This window comes from Pogona vitticeps, chromosome 2 (assembly GCF_051106095.1).
Source record: "Pogona vitticeps strain Pit_001003342236 chromosome 2, PviZW2.1, whole genome shotgun sequence".
In the NCBI taxonomy this organism is placed as follows: domain Eukaryota; kingdom Metazoa; phylum Chordata; class Lepidosauria; order Squamata; family Agamidae; genus Pogona; species Pogona vitticeps.
Genome location: NC_135784.1, coordinates 115,945,567 through 115,964,757, shown reverse-complemented (window position 1 = coordinate 115,964,757; position 19,191 = coordinate 115,945,567). Strand labels below are relative to the sequence as shown.

General features: G+C 39.6%; 1 protein-coding gene across 2 annotated transcripts in view; it reads right to left on the bottom strand.

The window, feature by feature from the left end:
• The window catches only part of SLIT3 (slit guidance ligand 3), a 595,328-nt gene that overhangs the window by 224,862 nt on the left and 351,275 nt on the right, over positions 1–19,191 (bottom strand). For both annotated transcript variants that reach the window (XM_020780501.3, XM_078385818.1), the window contains one exon: positions 5,700–5,771. In XM_020780501.3, coding sequence (XP_020636160.3) covers positions 5,700–5,771 — 72 coding nt within the window. The remainder of the gene's footprint in view (positions 1–5,699; positions 5,772–19,191) is intronic.

Sequence of the window (19,191 nt, the reverse complement as noted above, 5' to 3'; positions counted from 1 at the left end):
CGTAATCTGGAATCAAAAACACATAAGAGTGCTAACTTCTATACTACTACTACTAACAAATTTGATAGTTACATTGCAAGAATTATGGTGCACAGAAGATGATATCCAACTGGTGTTCCTCTGCAGATAGAAAGCATTTGTATGGAACACAAGGACTGGTTACTGTTTTTCCTATCTCCTGACCACCATTCATTTCTCAAAATCTACTCTCCCGAGAGAGCTGAGGAACCTCTTGGAACAGCATGGGAAGTGTCATATGAGGTATGGTAGACTGAGAGAGGAGAAGAAAATATAAGTCACTCCCTTCCCATTTTGCCTTTTTTTCAGAATAACAAAAGGATCTCATTGAGAGTGCCTAAGTATTTTTGGTCAAGCCTTAGTTTCCCAAAGGCAAAGATGTTTTTCATATACCTTCCTATCCAATTTAAGAAAAGCTGTGGTAAGTCTTACTTTATAGCAGTCTATACTTTGGGAGCCTAAATGACATATCGGTACTTCAACCTCATGGCTTCTGTCGCACTGTCTAGAGAAAATGTTCTATAACAGAAAAATGAAGTAGCCAGATTGTGCAAATAAACTATCAAATATTTCATCCCTTCTCTATGAGTCATGACAATCAGGCATTAAAGGGAAGCTCCCAAGACAATATTGTCATTTCTGCAGGACAGGGTTGAAGAAAGCACGCCTTTTTGACAGATTAACATTACATGTTACATTGAAAAATACAAAATGCTGTAAAGCAACCTACTCCATCTCCAAAATAAATCAACAGGGTGAGAGATTCTGACATTGAGTCCGTTGCAACTGAGTTCAGCAGCGGCGCCTAAACCGACAGTCTCTAGATTTGTCTCTGTCTTTGGTGTCCTACAAGGCTTTTTGGCCTGGAAGTTTTCAGAAATCATGTATTTGCTATATCCAATAAATCTTAAATCCCCTGACCTTCACGGCTGATGCTAAAAAGCACACATATCCATTCATCAAAGATTCAATCAGGTTATGGCAAATGGTGAGTTCACAACGGATACTTTTAAAGTACGTAGTGGAGGTTTATGAATTAACAGAAATCCTTTGCACATTTACTCAAAAGAAGGGGAATTATTTATGCATTTCTCCTCCTTTAATTATCTAGCTTTAAAATTAAAAAAGTGTATTTTATAAATTTCCATGTTGACAAAACTGCAGTACAGGTGCCCTTGGTTAAGGTGTGGCATGACTTTAATTTTTTTTAATATCTCATGATTTTACTGACAACACATTCAGATCAAAAGAACTTCAAAAATTAACAAGTACAAAAGTCCAACTATATTATGGTAGGATTTGGATTTGAAAGGATATTGGTCCTAATCCAGAAAAGTCAGTGATGTTAAATCCCTTTGGAATTACTGTTTGACCCTGCTGAGGAATCTTGCTTTACTGAGCAACCCTTTTATTATCTCACCCCACAAATTATATCTCCTGAATCAGGGATGAGGTTCATACCTTAGCCATTAGCATTACCTATGCTGGCCAGGGTGGTGGGAGTTAATAGCACAAGATCTGGAGGGCTACAAACTGCCATCTATTGCTCTTAGTCCATTTGTTGTGGATCTCCAAGGATCCAAAATTGCCTATTCAAGATATGAAAATATTTCCACACCTTCTGTGTTCAAGATGAATCTCACAGATTTCCAGGTGTTAAACTGCAACTACTTTACCTGTGCTGAAATTCAACAGCATACAGTGCCAAATTTCCAGCAATGCAAGCCCACACGAAACACTCTCTCATGCTTTCAAACATGGAGACTGTTATATTTGGCATGATAAATATATGAGCACAGTTCGACTTCAAGAGGAATGCCTGTGAATTGTTACTGTCTTTTTTTAGGCCTTTATCTATACAAACCCACAATTATGACTGCAACAGTTCATTCATTCACTGATGCAGAAACAGCAGGAGAGTCAACATTATGAAAATGAAGAAAAATGAATGCAGTGCCTCATTTTGCATAAACGTAGCTATTTCATCAAAAGGAAGGCACATCAGTATAAACTAATTCTTGCCTAATATGGGAGGGGGTGTGTGCTTTAAAAGAAACAACAACAATAGGAAAAGAAAGCTTCGGGAGGGAGGAAAGCCCATGGAAGAGCAGATCATTAATAACAGCAAACATTTATTTATTGCTATGTCTGTGTTGGTCAATTTATCTTCCTTTGGAAGTCAAGCTGAAATTAAATAATGTTTTTCTTCTGTATTCCAAATGGCAGTTTGTTTGTTTGCTTTTCAAATCATTAAAAGGTTGAAACGGACAGTCTAAAAATGCCAAAAAAATGCAGGATATAGGCCAAACCTAGTTACAATGATGCAAAAGGTAGGATTTAAAAAAAAAACCTAAAGGAATCAAGCAAGTAACAGTACACTGAGTGACTCCCATTGATTTAAGTGGTAGAAAGAACAAGCATCAAACTCCCAATTTCCACTGCAGTCAAAGGGACTTAAAAGTGCTTACATTTGCTGTGTTATTATTGTGGACATACAGTATCTGTTAACACAGGAGCGAAGCATAAATTCTGTGACATGGCAGGTAGGTTCAGGGAACATTCATGGGGAATGTCAGATATTATCCAACAAGAGTGATAACGGTCCACCCTCGGAAGATAGCATCTGGTCTTTGATGTTCTAGCCACAGCGGAGCATTAAACCCTGGAGGTCTATCCCGTGGTTCCTTCCTTGAGGTTAGAATCCTGACCTCTGGCTAGCAGGAAAAGGGGGTGGTGGGAGTTGTACTGCTGGTCAAGGAGGCAGTTGCTGCAAATTCATGCACCCTCCAATTCAAAGTCTCACTCTCTATTGCCAGGGAGCAGGGATGGTGGAGATTTAACTAGCCATGGAGTTCCTCTAAGTAAACAAATTTGGCTGCATTGCTTACAGTAGAAGGGACTCTTTTTTTCCTGATACAGAAGGGGAACCCTAGTGATTTCCTCTTTATTTCTGCCCGGGCAGCTGAAGTGCTATAAGGCATAAGAAAGATGAGAGGCTCTGAAATGTAATGGCTCTGTTAAAGAGCATAGGACTGCTCTCAAAATTAGGTAATACCTTGTTCAATCACACAGAAAGTGTAGATAGTTCATGGAGTCTACTTAAAAAAAGTATTGCACGTGGGTAAATGGCACACTGGATTGTAGTCATAGTGGTAAGAGGGCCATAATTATTCCTTTCATTAACAAAAAATAAGAAGAAATGTTAAATGGTGTAGAAATATTAACTAACACGTTCAGAAGCATCTCTAACAATTTTTGAATATAATTCATTTTCCTTCAATAATACTCTAATGAAGGCAATTAGAAATATTATTTATCTCTATCATGAATGCTTATTTTATAGTTATTCTTCCTCTGATAGCACTGATGCCTATAATGAAAGAGATGAAATATACAATGAAAAATGTAACCAGTTTGTTTTCATCAAGAGAAGGATTACTTAGGAGGTTACTGCAAAATTACTTGGCAGTACACAGCAAGTGAAAAATGCCACTTAAAATGGGTGGAAGGACATTTGTAGCACACAAAAGAAGAACGAATGCACATTCTAGTTTTTAAAGGTGACCTTTTAGTCACAGGCCAAATTAAATTTCCAGAATATTTTTTGGGGCCAGCCTTCAAGTATTACAAAATGTAACTCTCAAAATTCAATACAAAAGCTTTTCTTTAAATCCCATTTACAACTTCCTTCCTTCCTTTCCCTTTAATTACAGCAAAAGGGAATTAGTCAATACAAGTCTCTAGGGAGCTACATACAAAGCCATCTTTTAAATTGAACTAAAAGGAAAATGGCAGCAGACAGTATGGTCTGCTTATCACACAGAATGATTGATTTGAAATAACAAAAAAAAAATGACTCTAGGGTATTGTAAGAAAAATACTAAAAAATATAAGTAGTTCCTAATTAAACAGTATCATTTGAATGATGTAAACAGTCTTTCAAATAATACTGTTCTAGAAAGGAATGAAAATATTTTGGAATATACCCACTGCTGGAATTAGCAATTCACTAAACTGGGCAAAAAATAACCACACTGGTTACACTGTCAGGGTCACTAGAACTGCAAGAACTTCAGACATGATCAGATTTGAATGACTCGTGACCCAACAAACAAGACAAATTGACTAAACATGTACTGCAGTCTACAAGGGCTGTAACACTCTTGCTGTATTCACAGTCCAAGGTAGGCCATTTATTGATCAGTTGGGTGACTAATACATGTACTGTAGTTGGGAACCTGTATCTGCCATGGAAGAATGACAGATTTCCTGCTTTGAAATAGGAATGCATATTGATAAAGACATGTGGGGGAGAGGCACACTGATTCGACATTTGCTAGTAACATTTGGCTAAACCACAGAGACTGTAGCACTTGAAACATTTTAAATGGCAAAGGCCTTGTCACGGGGGGGGGGGGGGGAGGTAATTTAACTGGGCAGACATAAAACAGCTATCTTGGGCAATGACTCTTCCTTCCCAACCACAAAGCTTGGAGCAGGTCAGGTCTCCATTGAACTGTATGTCCTCAATTCTGCTGTGAACAATTACAGTGCCTTTGGCAATCTGATGCCTAAATGGAAGGGGGAATGTATGCTATAGCATGTGGCCTCACAGTGTATCACAACCATAGCATGGTAAAAAAAAAGAAGACATATGTGTGTACTGAGGAGGCACTATATCAGATGAAATCATATGCTTCTACCAGTAGTTCCTAATCTTGAGTCCCCAGAAACCTTCACTATTAGCTGTGCTGGCCAGATGTCTGGGAGTTTAATCTGAGAAGCCAAGCTTGGCAACCACTGGCTTATATGAAAACAACCTCGATGTCGCCTTGCCCAGACAACCTGTGCCCAATTTTCCAAAGCCTCAGTTGCAGAAAAAAACAACTTCTGATCATCTCTCACATACAGCTTGGCTGCTAAGGCAGTGTACAATGAACCACAAAGCCCCTGGTTAAAAAGTTGTCTCAGCTATGAGTCTCAGATCTTTACCACCAACTGGTAGATAATCATGATGACTATTGCAGAAACGACTGAGATGCTGAGCACTCTGAAAAAAAGTGTGCCTTTGGTCCCACCACCAGGAGTTCTGCTTAAGGGACACTCCATGCAACAGGGGGAAAAATGGAGGCAATTATTGTTAATTTCCTTCTCCCTCTTTCAATCCCTTACACACAGCTGGGGGCAGGTTAAAACCGCTTCCTTCTCCTTCCACCAGCGGAGTTGAAAGCTGTCTTTGGATAAATGGACCTCTTCCATTTTTAAAAGCCAAATTGTTTTTCTAACTAGGCACTACTAACTGACTTCAGTAATATTTGTATGTTCTATGACTATACTAGGCAGGGATTCCTCCCTGTTCACTTTTTCAGTGTGGCCTTCTCCAATCCCACCCCTCAAAACATGATGGTCTTACATATTAGGCTGCCCAAGCATATGTCCAAAGACTGATTCATTCTGACATGAAATCTAGGGTTTTGTCTTGCAACTATAAATGTCATCAATTGCACCCTACTTTCAGCTTAGGTCTCCATATACTGAAATGGAACAGCAACCAAAAGTATCGGACATTCTCTCCAAATAAGTAATAATGTTCCGTTTATTTAAAATGTGTTAAACAACAGATAAGAAAGAATCCGTGACTGTCCATTAGAACACTGACTGCATCAAAATGGAGTACTTACAGAGTCCTGATCTTTGGCATATGGTTGAAGCTGGTGAGAGGGATGCGTGTGATGTTGTTGTTATTGAGGGTACTGCGAAGAAAGGAAAACAAACACAGATGGACTGGATCAGCAGCAGTATTTTGACAGAACTATTTATGGAAACAAGTATAATTTGCAACAACAACAACAAGAAGAAAAGAACGTGAACAATATGAATGCAATTAGAAAGGCATTTTTATTGTAAATACCAATATGCATGCAGACAGAAACAAAATACTAACTTGGAACTCTAAGGCAAACAGAACAAAACACTCTAAGTGCCAGTATACATAATGTGAAGGAATCCCGTTGATACAGCATGGCAGTAGCTGTGGTGCTTATGTGCCTTCTTAACAGACATCGAAGATATTAAATGCTGCCACCACAAAGGGCAATTCTGTAGTGCACCAAATGTCATCCTAAGGGAAATAAATGAATTGTTCTGGAAGCAGAAACAATCAATGAATAGGACCGCCACAGTCATTCATAGTAGCAGGCAGCTGAGGAACTGAAGCCTCCCCTTAAAAACAAACAAACACATAATTTGAAACAAATCTCATTCTTTTGCTTCCTGTCTCTGTCTGATGGAGCCAGAGTGGACCATTCCTAGCCATCCAGATGTTGTTAGCCTGCAACTCCCATAACGCCCATCACTGCTTATGTTGGCTGAATTGATGAGAGCTGCTATTCCAACAACACTGAGAGGGACAGACATTGTTCACTTGGATGAATGGTAGAGGCAGAGGCAGGAGATTTGACAGATCTTATTGCTTTCAGTGGCCCTCAATTTGTGTCCCTGAGCAAGCTATTTGCCTCCTGGTCTCTCTCTCTATATATATTATCTACAGTTTAAAAAACCAGTCTTCAAACATTTGCTGGGGAACTGTTGTCATCTGGTAGGATGCTAGTGTGCTCATGTACTTCCTGTTGATTTACCAAAAACACCAGGTTGTCACTGTGGGAATAAAGTGAATGTCTAGATAGGGAGTTGGTTTGATATTACACACTTAATTTCATATTCAGTGAACATTACAATGGGGTAGGGGGAAACAGAGGGAGTTTCCTTGAAGAATTTGGGCATATAGGCATCCTCTGGGTAACAACAGCACCCAGCTGGCTGATCACATACTGGAACCATGACTGCTCACCTGTGTAGCAACAGAAACTGTGCGACAACCCAATTCAGCATTTCAAAAACTAAGTGGACTCCCAAATAAAGACGTATAACTGAAATTGAACCTCAGATCACCACTACCATTCACTCTGACAATTGCTTTGTCTTTGGGTGAGAGGTGGTTAAATGGTGAAAATAATGAGTTAGTGTGGTGATCGACCTTGTTGCCCCTGTTTATTTTGGCTCTCACAAAGGATCACACCCTTTTCCTTCACGCTGCTACCAAGTATTCTCCTAATACCAAATTATGTTATATACATGTGCTGCCAACACTGAGGGTTATTGAACTTAGGAATCAGAGGTTTAAATAGCAAATATTCTTTTATTGTCAAGTAAATCATAAAGGTAAATCACATATGAACTGTATCAGGTATTAACACATATTGGATCATGTAGGCAATAACTTTTATTCCAAACTGCTATATACTTTCAAGCAATATCTCTCTTATAGTGCTTATAATTTCATTCCTGCTTGCTCAATATTGTTTAACCTTCTCAATTCCCTCTCTTAACACTCTCAGCTCAATTCACTAACCCTCTTCTTCTCTCTCCTAAACCCTAACTGCCATTTCACATCTCCAACTCTGCCCCTCCTGCCCTATCCTTGGCTCCTCCCTCTTGAGCTTCTGTGATGGACAGGCAGGAATGACGTCACCTGTAGGCATTTTGCTACAGTTAGCTTCTGGGATTTTCCCTTGTTTGGTATCACTTTATGAACAGTAGTGAGCACAAGAGGGTATCCTGTAGACCAGTGGTCCCCAACCTTGGGCCTCCAGAAGCTCTTGGACTACAACTCCCAGAAGTCTTCACCACCACCTATGCTGGTCAGGATTTCTGGGAGTTGAAGTCCAAGAACATCCAGAGGCCCAAGGTTGGGGACCACTGTTGTAGACCTTCTTGACTGCTGCCATTGGTATTATTGGCATTCATGCTGCCCTTTGCTATGTAAAGCTTGCCATCCTTTCTCCTGCTAGCAACTCGGGCCATTTCCCGGCTTGTTGAATCATGGGTACTGAAGCACAATATCTCACATTTATAAATGGTAGGACTCTTTAAAAACTGAATTGTTTCTGACACAAATGGATAAGAATTATACTAGCAAAATAAGTGAAGTAGCAGTTTGTTATTTGAAGCTCTGCCCCTTGTTCTCTTGTATTCAGGGGTAAACTATAAAAGTTGCTATGATGATGACACTCATAACTCCCCCTCACAGCTTATTCAAAAGGGATATGTTTAGGTGGAGAAGGATTTTTTTAAAAAATCTTTAACAAGTCTGCAATTTCAGTTTAGATTAGGGACTCTCTCTGTGTGTAATTTGCATGGCTAAATTTGTTAGAGTTTGCAGCTATGGACAGTTCACTTGTTGCTGTTCAATCCAGCTTTTCGTTTCCAATAGCAACCAGCCAAATATCTCTGAGATGTGTAATGTCAGACTGTTAAGACTGACATGAAAGGTTTTACCCAGAATATTTAGATGCACCTTATTTCTCTATAAAGTAGCTTCCATCTTCCTGTCACAGTAGATCAGAACGGCTTCCAAGGGCACAGCTAACTGTTAAGAGGAACTCTACATAAGTGGAAATGAAAGAAAGTAGCGTGAGAGGGCTTTAGATGGATAGATGGCAGCCTACTATTTGAGGAATTTCTAAAATGACAATATTTCCCAAGTAGCCTACCATATTGGACTGAACTAAATGCAATCTCAGAAGTTAAAAACCCCCAAAATGTTTGCCATTTGGGAACCAGATTTTCAATGTGTTTCTTTCAAGAGTAAGGACATTTTTCAGGGAAAGGTGCCTTAGGTATGAACTGTAGGGCAATAAAACAGCTGGAGATGCCACTTAGCCTTTATGGCTGCAAGCTATTCATACTGATTAGCCTTTGCATCTTCATAAAACAAAAAACAAAAAACACACACCATCAGCCGGACATTATTTAGTTTATGCATGTTATCTTGGATGAAGATGATGGGACTGCCAATTTTGTTTTCTCCCACATTTGAATTTCCATCCCTTTGCAAATTTCAGCAAGTTCTTATCAAAAATGAACGGAATGAAATTCTCATCCATCTGTCCTACCATTTCAGCTGGCCAAATCCAATAGACAAAGCTATTCCAAGCATATAGAAGACTATTCTCTGCCAGCCATGTGGTTGTTGAAGATGAGATATTGCCAAGGGGAAAAAAGAAGGACAGAGACAGCAAATTTAATTCAGCACCAAATACTCAGTTGGATACACCGGGATTCAAACTTAGAGGTGAGCCTTCTGTCTGGGTGGGTGTATGTGTACATGTCACTTTGTGTACATGTCACTTTATTATACTCTCTGTCTCTAATTTAAAAAGAAATGTGAGAAACTGTAAAAGTGGTTGCTAAAAAAAGCAGATTCCCCGTTTTTCCTACTCATAGGTTGATTTTATCAGAGATAAGACTCTGATAATAAATTAGCAAAAAAGATTATTCATCAGAAATTACACCAGATTAACTCAACTACATGGTATTTCAGGATCCTATAAAGAGAGATTATAATACAAGACAAAAAACAAACAAACATAAAACCAGGACATAACGTGTTTCTGTTGTACCCACTATAGGCTATTTTCCTTTAAAAACAATACAGGAAGTTTTACATGGGAAAAAATAAACAAACAGAATTGACTACTAAAAAATGATCAAATACAAACTTTACTCAATATCAGACTAGCAAGATAAATGGAACCCAGTTCAAATCAAGGTAAACTAAATGAGTTTGCTATTAGTGTTGTGCTGAAAGGCACATTGGTCCCTGCCGCAATAAAAGTCCTTCCCATCTTGCAATGAATATATGCATCAATTTTCTAAAGGGTGCAAAAATGAAGAAAGCAACTGCAAGATGGGAAGGATAAGCAACATCCCCCCTCTGCCAAACAAAAGGCTGAGAATTTCTTTCATCTTAATCCATATGTGGATGTATGGGCCCATATGGATACATAGCCCACTCCAAGCAATGCAACATACAATAACAATATCCAATAATGAGGGAAGAAAAAAGTTAACATTGTGTTACTAACAAAGATCCTTTTTCTTTCTTTTACTTTAACAGCAAGTCACACACATATCATGACCCAATGATGTTTCTGAAATGCAAAGGATTCACCCAACCATACAAAATCTAATTATAGTAATTTTCCCATCAGTGTCAAATCATTGGCCTTGTTTTGCATCAGTATCAATTATGTGAAGAAACGTAGGTGTGCATTTCTGGAAGACAAACCTGGGTTGCTAGATGGCAGCCCTGAAACCCAAGGCCACACCATAATATCTTTCTCTGAAATGTTCCCAATTCCATTTGCAGTGCCAGCTATTCATACAGAACTGAAAGGTCTCAATTTGTAAACAATGTGATCTATATAGAAAAAGGGATTATATTTGTATGGAACTAAGGCAAAAAACTGTTGAAATGAAAACTGAAGAGAGCTCAAAACTCAAGAATATCCAGAGGTTGCTCAAAGCATAAATGACAGCAACTCAAGCTGAAATGTATACTACATATGAAGCAAGTCCAAGAAGCTACTGGCTTGGTTAATGAACAGTGTTGCTACTGGACAAGTCTTCAGAAAAATGACTGCAGGCATATTGAACTTGGTGACTAAAAAGAAGCTGAATGGGCAGAATCCTATTGGTGTTTGTGTAACTGTGTTGTTGTTTAGTCGTTAAGTTGTGTCTGACTCTTTGTGACCCCATGAACCAGAGCACACCAGGCCCTCCTGTCTTCCACTGCCTCCGGAGTTGGGTCAAATTCATGTTGGTCGCTTCGCAGACATTGTCCAACCATCTCATCCTCTGTCGTCCCCTTCTTCTCCTGCCTTCACACTTTCCCAACATCAGGGTCTTTTCCAGGGAGTCTTCTCTTCTCATGAGATGGCCAAAGTACTGGAGCCTCAGCTTCAGGATCTGTCCTTCCAGTGAGCACTCAGGGTTGATTTCCTTCAGAACGGATAGGTTTGTTCTCCTTGCAGTCCAGGGGACTCTCAAGAGTCTCCTCCAGCAACACAATTCAAAAGCATCAATTCTTCAGCGAGCGGCCTTCTTTATGCTCCAGCTCTCACTTCCATACATCACTACTGGAAAAACCATAGATTTGACTATGTGGACCTTTGTCAGCAAAGTGATCTCTCTGCTTTTTAAGATGCTGTCTAGGTTTGTCATCGCTTTCCTCCCAAGAAGAAGGCGTCTTTTAATTTTGTGACTACTGTCACCATCTGCAGTGATCATGGAGCCTAGGAAAGTAAAATCTGTCACTGTCTCCATATCTTCCCCTTCTATTTCCCAGGAGGTGATGGGACCAGTGGCCATTATCTTAGTTTTTTTATGTTGAGCTTCAGACCGTTTTTTGCACTCCCCGCTTTCACCCTCATTAAGAGGTTCTTTAATTCCTCCTCCCTTTCTGCCACCAGAGTGGTATCATCTGCATATCCAAGGTTGTTCATATTTCTTCCAGCAGTCTTGATTCCAGCTTGGGAGTCATCCAGTCCGGCCTTTCACATGACGTATTCTGCATATAAGTTAAGTAAGCAGGGAGACAATATACAGTCTTGTCGTACTCCTTTCCCAATTTTGAACCAATCAGTGTTTCCAGTGTAACTTGATGAAGTGCAAAGACACTCCTCTGCTGTACAATCAAATGCATGGTCAGGCGTGCAACTGAGATGCCTCATGCACCTTGTGAATTAACTGCAATTAGATATAGTAAGTTATTTACAGAAACACTAATAGGATTCTGGCCTGTGAATTCTTTACATTTGTCCTCATTGTTTAAGTTGTAAGGTGTAGACCTGTACTAGAACAGGTATTTTCAGGTAAGCATTTGGATCCACACACCATACTTTGGCTGCATTCCTGCAGAGTTCCAGAGTTCCAATGAGTCTAAAGCCCACCAGGAACTGATTGATAGCAACTGATTGAGAGTTCTCTCAATCCCAGATTATTGCCATCTGGCCCAACATAGAAAAATAGGTTCAGAGGAGGTTCTGCAGTGTGAATAGGGCCAGATATTACTCAGGACAGCCCAAAAACACCCTGGAGGATATGACATCTTGACCCAATCCTGCTAAGGTGCCCTTGGCATGGATTCTGAAGTCAACAGTCAACTCCAGCACCATGCCCAAAGTTACTCAGCTGGGTCAGTGATGGAGATTATTATGCAGTATGGTGGGCAGTAACCAAAAGAATCCTGATTCTATTCCAGGCTCAAATATACACATTCAAACCCAGCAGACTGTGGGACAGATGCACATGATGAAGGTGATGAAATCTTGGTAGGCTACTGCAACTCTTTCTCCTTAATCCCCAGGTCTTGCCTGATGCTTTACAGAGAATCTACTTGGGTAAATCTCAGAAAGACTAACCACTTTCATCCAACTAGGCCTCTGTAGTGCAAGCGATATCAAGACAAGTTCATCCAGGATGGAATTCTGAATGTTAGCTATCTTATCTTAGCTCACCTGGAATTCTTTGAGAGTATTAGCACCAATCCATTAACTTTACAATGTTTAAAAAGGAAGGCAAACAAGTTGGGGATTATGATCAACACATTTAACATTATGGATAATCTGGAGAAAGTGAATAGTGATATGCTTTTATTGTATTCACATCATAGTAGAATCCAGGTTCATTTATTAAAGCTGGTTCAAAATACAAGATGGAAGGAATTCTTTATATAACACACAGTTCACCCATGGAATTTCCTTCAGCAAGAGGTACTAAAGGCTGTCATGGTGATTAGTTTTAAAAAATAGGCATATTTCATGTAGGATAAGATATTCAACGGCTAATAAATATTACATCTTGTATTTAAAGTAGCATGGCTCTGAAGATAAGTTAATGGAGAACAAGAACTATCCTGCTCATTTCCTGCTTGCAGACTTCCTGTTTTTTATTTAAAAATATATGACTTGCCTTTCTCTTAAGACAACCCAATTGTTGTTGTTGTTTAGTCATGTCCGACTCTTCGTGACCCCATGGACCACAGCATGCCAGGCCCTCCTGTCTTCCCCTGCCTCCCGGAGTTGGGTCAGATTCATGTTGATAGCTTCAGTGACACTGTCCAACCATCTCGTCCTCTGTCGTCCACTTCTCCTCCTGCCTTCACACTTTCCTAGCATCAGCGTCTTTTCCAGGGAGTCTTCTCATGATATTAAATGACACTTGCCACTGGTATCTAGTTGGGCACTAGTTAGGCCTTTTGTTCCATTCAATACACCTATTCTCATTTTTATGTGGCAAGTTGCTAAAATAAGGTTACCATCAATCACATATTTTCAACACACAGCACATGTTTCACACTGGAATTAACCATATGAAGAATATTAGCTTTCCTGCCTTCAAGAAATATTGCTTTCAGTCAAGCATGACTGTATAATCTGGATTTCGCTGCCCCCTGAAAATGACAGTGGTTTGCTTCCACTGTCAATAATCATAGAACCAGAGAAGAACTGAGTTGGAAGGGGCCTCTAAGGACATTGAGTCCAGCCCATGCTGGAACCCAAATCAAAGCAGATCTGACAAATGGTTGTACAATTTTCTCTTGAATGCCTCTAGTGCTGGAGCACTCAACACCATAGGTTCCATTGTCATACTACTCTAGCGGTTAATATGTTTTTTCTTGATAATCAGCCTAAATCTGGTTTCTAGTAACTTGAGATCATTATTATGTGTCCTGAATTCTGGAATCATTGAAAACAGATGCTGTCCCTCCTCTGTATGACTGACTACCTTTCCAGTGTTTGAAAAAGTACTATCATATATCCCTTCAATCTTGTTTTCTCAGGGCTTAACATGCCCGGTTCTTTCAGTCTATCCTCATAGGGCTCGGTTTCTAGTTCCCCAATCATCCTTGTTGTCCGCCTCTGAACTTATTCCAATTTGTTGGCATCTTTCTTAAAATGTGGTACACTTGAGAAGAAGCCTAAGCAGTGCCAAAGAACAGAGGACTAGTACCTCATGGGATTTGGAGACTACAGTTAATGCAGCCAAAAATAAAGTTTTACCTTTTTTACAGTCACATTGCACTGTTGGCTCATATTCAGCTTGTTATCTACAACAAATTCATGACTCTTCTTACTTATAGTACAGTGGTGCCTCGACTTACGAACGTCCCTACATATGACCATTTCGAGTTGCAACCAGCTCCAGCTGCAAAAGTTTACTTCTACTTGCGACCTGAGCTTTGAGTTACAATCAGAAAAAGTCATGGGAAAAAAGCAGGGAATTCAAATTGCTAATCATCAGTGGTGAAGAGGCTGATTCTTTGTAGCTCTTTCACCCCAGAGTTAGAGAGTGTGCGATCGGAGGAGGCTTCGGACTGCCTGGTAATATGCTGCTTTCTACTTTTTAAAGACTGGCTGTTCTGGGTGGGTTTTGCAGTGTAGTTTTGGGTTGGGTGGTGGGATTATGTTTCTATGCTGTGATGGGTCTTGCAGGGTTTGTTTGCTTTTTGGGTGTCCCCCCCATTTCTGATGGGTCTTGCAGGGTTTGTTTGCTTTTTGTTTTTCCTATTTCCAATGGGTCTTACAGGGTTTGTTCACTTGTTGCTTTCCTCTTTTTTTGCATTTCCGAAGGGTCTTGCACAGTTTGTTTGCTTTCTGCTTTGATTTTTTGCATTTCTGAAGGGCCTTGCATGGTTTTTTGCTGTCTGCTTTGCTTTTTTTTTTTTGCATTTCTGAAGGGTCTTGCATGGTTTGTTTGCTTTTCTCCCCCCCCCCCCCGGCCGGAATGGATTAATTATGTTTCCGATGGGTCTTGCAGTGTTTAGGGTTTTTTGGTGATTTTTTTCTTTGGCCGGAATGGATTAATTGCGTTTCAGTGCATTCCTATGGGAAACGGTGCTTCGACTTACAACCATTTCGAGTTACAACCAGAGTTCCCAAGCCAATTAAGTTTGTAAATTGAGGCACCACTGTATTACTGAACTAAGTATTCCCCATCTTGTAAGTATGCATTTGTTTCCCCCCCCCAGGTGTAGAATTTTGCACTTAATCCTGTTAAATTTCAGTCTGTTGCTTTCAGTGCACTGCTTAAGCTTATCAAGATATTTTTTAAAGTATTTTCTTATCTTCCAAAGTATTGATTGTTCCACCCAATTTTGTGTGATCCAAACACTTGATAAGCATTACCTACACCTCCCATCAAGGTCATTAAAATGTTCAAGAACACTGGGCCCAGGACTCAGCCTTGTGGTACCCTATTTGTTACCTCTTCCAGTTTGAAAAGGAGGACTTTCTGAGTATAATTTTGGAAACAACTGTATCCAGCTGACAGTTGGCCTATCTAGCCCACCCTCACATCATATCCAAGTGGTCATCTGGACTATTTCCCCTTTTCCTTTCTATTCCTCTTCTGAGTACTAGTAGGATGGATGAGAAGACCATCTGGGGTCCAAAGTCCTTGGGTTTTCTTCCCAGAGCATGAAAGCCTGATTTGATTTTTTTTGGGGGGGGGTAGTTCCTTTTGTCTGTGTCATTTGTTCCCACGTGGATGAGAAGAAAGGAACATGTATCCATAGGTTTTATCAGCAATGGCAATCCTTCCATCACATTTCTAATCTGTCCCCGAGGGACACAGCATACTTGGTGGGTCCATGGATCTTCCTGGCTTATTTTAGCTTCAAGCAATAGGTTGTCTCCTACTATAACTACTCTTCTTTTGGTTGTGGGTTCAGTGGCTCTGCTTGGGTGAGCTTCAGTCTCTCTCATGTCCTCCCAAGGAACCTCCTATATGTCTTCTTCTGCATGATCTCTGTCAGACTCCTCTTCAAGAATCTGGTTTTTGCAGTTTCACTGGTGGATGTCTTCTCCTTTTACCCCTAACTGCAACTCTTCTCCATAGTGATTCTTCCACTGTGTTGGTTCTCTCCTCAGCATTCTCCTATTTTGCTTTGCTTTGCTGTTCTTCCACATCCAGTGTCTCCCTTGTCTGCTGCTGCTGCTCGAGAGTTCTGTCCATGGACTCTTCATAGTCTCTTATACCCTTAAGCATGCCCCTCTCTGCTCCAGTTATTTCACTTTTTCTTCTAACAGTGCTACCAGTTTGCACTTGTTGCATGTGCATACTGTGTTATTATGCATGAAGACAAACATTGCATGCACTTTGCAGGTCATCACCATTGAAATGCCTCTTCACTCCATAATCACTGCCACCTGTTTACTTTCTTCTGCATGTCTATGAGCGCCCTTTCCTTTATCTGGCCTACCTTGAAGTATGCTGGGAAAGTTCATTAATATATATAACTATATCCAGAAACAAACAAACAAACAAAAATGTCAGAGGCCTCCCCCTTGTCCTCCTCTGTCAAATCCCTGTTAGCTTGCTCTGGTCGCTCGCTCCTTGGGGTCTGTCTCAGATTTATTCTTCTGCTGTGTTCTGTTAGGAGTCAGCAAACAGAAAGGCCATCCCAGTACTTAAGAGCTGCTAGTTATTGCTCTCAGCACTTATCAGGATATGCCTCTTAAGATGAGCAGACCTTACTTCTGAATAAGGAATTCCAAAGGTTTATGCAGGTCACTTAATTTAAATCACTCTGTTTGTCTCTTTGGTTTTGCCTTTTCTTTTGTCTTTTCCTCCAGTAAGCCCTTTCCTTACTACCTCTCCACTGTCAAACACCTATTAACTCTCCCTGATAGTTTCCTGGGGTCTGTCTCAGTTTTATTTCTCTGCTATGCTCTGTTAGAAGTCAGCAAACAGATAGCTTTCCCAGAAGAATATTAGCCTATGTGTATTGTTTGCGTAGTGAACAGAAGACTATATTGAAACAGTGAAATGAAGGAAAGTGCCATGGAGAATCTATTAAAGAACAAATACCCTGGAATTTGACTGTGCAATGTATACACTACTGTATATGCCAAAAGGAAACAGCCATCTTTTCTTACCTTTTTTTAGCATTAGGAAGTTGATCCTGCTATTTCACATAAACAGGTTTTGCCTACCTAACCACCAGAACTCACATGGATGCAAAACTGTACTCTTTGGTTGTCTGTTATCTCTGCAGATTGCTAACATTATTCTATATAAAATTGCATGGAGACATATTCTCTCATCTGCATTTACTTCATAAGCTATACTAGGATAGGCCACATTAATACTGAAATGCACAAATAACTACAACTAAACACAGCTAGAAATGTCCTTTAGTCTTTTAGACTTTACAAGCTTTAAAAAAATAGTTTGTTTCATGTAATATTTTGGGGAAACAATTTCCAAAGCCATGTTACAACAAAAGTGGGGAACCACTGCCCCTGTGTAGGTGTGGACTCCACTCTGAGCAGCCCACGCCAACATGGCTGATTGTCAGAAATGATGGGAGCTGGAATAACATACAAGGAAAGCCACTGCTAGAAGATAAGATGCCACTCTGGAATACAGTTTGAAATTGCATTCTGAGTATGGCTTTGTTTAGGGCCAAATCACACATAACACAGTGTTCGAAGATGGAAGGCACACATTTACACCCCTACTAAGCCCAAAGTTCCGTAATATTATTGGGAACTGGCTCATATTCACTGAAACAGCATTTTTCATTCTGAAGTTGCAATTCCGCAGACCCTCAGCCTCAACCTACCGTATCTTTTGCACCATAAGACACACTTTTTTCCCACAAAACAGGGGGATGGAAAGTCTGTGCATCTTATGGAGCGAAGAAAACAGATTATATTTTCCTGTTTTCTTCTCCTAAAAAAATGGTGCATCTTATGGAAAGGTGTGTCTTATGGAGCGAAAAATACGGTAATTAACTGATTTGGTCATTGCTGCCTAGAAAGGACTATAATAGAAGGAAAATGTTCTCCAAAATAGTTCTGCAGGTCAAGCTTGTGACAGGAAACCATAATATATCATTATGGCTTTTGGGGGAAGAATCTGAGAGTCTGGAGAGTATAACATCTTTGATTCCTGTTTGTTCCTACTAATTCCTTATTTGGGAGGGGGGGAAGGATGGTTATTTAAGTTAGTCAGGCATAAAATTTTGGCATGGCCCAACAGGTATCATTTGTTTCAATCTCACAAGTGCCAAAACAATCATGAGTATTAAAACAACTTTTAACATTTAAAATTTTGAATGAAAATATTTATGCTGTTTCAATAGAGACAAACAAAATTCCAGGAACAATGGCCAAAATATAACTTAATATTAAATGAACTCCTTTAGTAAACCACATAATCATTAAAAGTGTCTACCATTAGCAGCTGGAAACATTGATCAATAGATTCTGACAAGTCTTTTAATTTATGGCAGTCCTAGTCTGTATCAAAATAAAAAAAAATAGTGTTGGGCCCTGCATACAAAACAAAACAAAGACATTTCTACTGTTCTCTCTGTATGCACACTCTTTCCTGATCAGTCTCTTTGGTATGAAATACTAGAATTAATTAAGGCAGGTTGGCAAAAAATAATACAGAATATTGAATCTGGCTGCAACCATAAAATCACTAATTTTGAAAGACTGGAATGGCAACAAATTAATGCTAAACTTGCTTCACTGAACACATTTACAAATGGATGCCAGTGATCCCAACAGTTGGAGGTAAGAAAATGAATGAGTTGTCAAGAGTGCTCTGTTGAAATTAGTTGCTCTTATTTGGATTAAGTAACATAATCAATTACAAGAATCCATAAGTACTGCAATTGAGACAATCTTATGACTTTTGAATAATAAACATTTTACAACCTCTTGCCAGCACCGAGAATTATTCTGTGGTGACAATAATGACTAAGAATTAAACTTTACAACTATAACACCAGGAAAACACTGATCTAAACGTAACATTGTTATTTTAATTGCCTATACTAAACAAGGTGACAGGTGACAATATTAATACATGTGTAACTTTGCGTTCAGTGAAGTAGGTTTAGCATTAATTTGTACTGTACACGATGTTGCCGTACAAAGGGCTATTAACAATGGTTGAGGATTCGTCACAGAGCCACTGTGACAGAAATAGGTCTGTTTTCTCTGTACATGAAGTAAAGACGCACAGCAAAAGTCTCATTCTCAAGGGAAATGGCTGCACACCAATAAAATATGCATGTCGTTTTCTTGTTGCGTTGGTTTAGAATGGATATGAATTTTATAAATCCTCCTCCCTCCAACGCAGTGGGTCAGATTTTAAGGGAGACACTTTGGTTTGTGAATATAATAGGACACTGATTTCCTCTTATTTTTGACTTCTGAAGCCAATTACCCAAACAACTAATCAAATTGACAATGATATGGTAGTTTAAATTTTTCATCAGTGCTTGTTCAGCACTAATGAGCATCTAGCGTA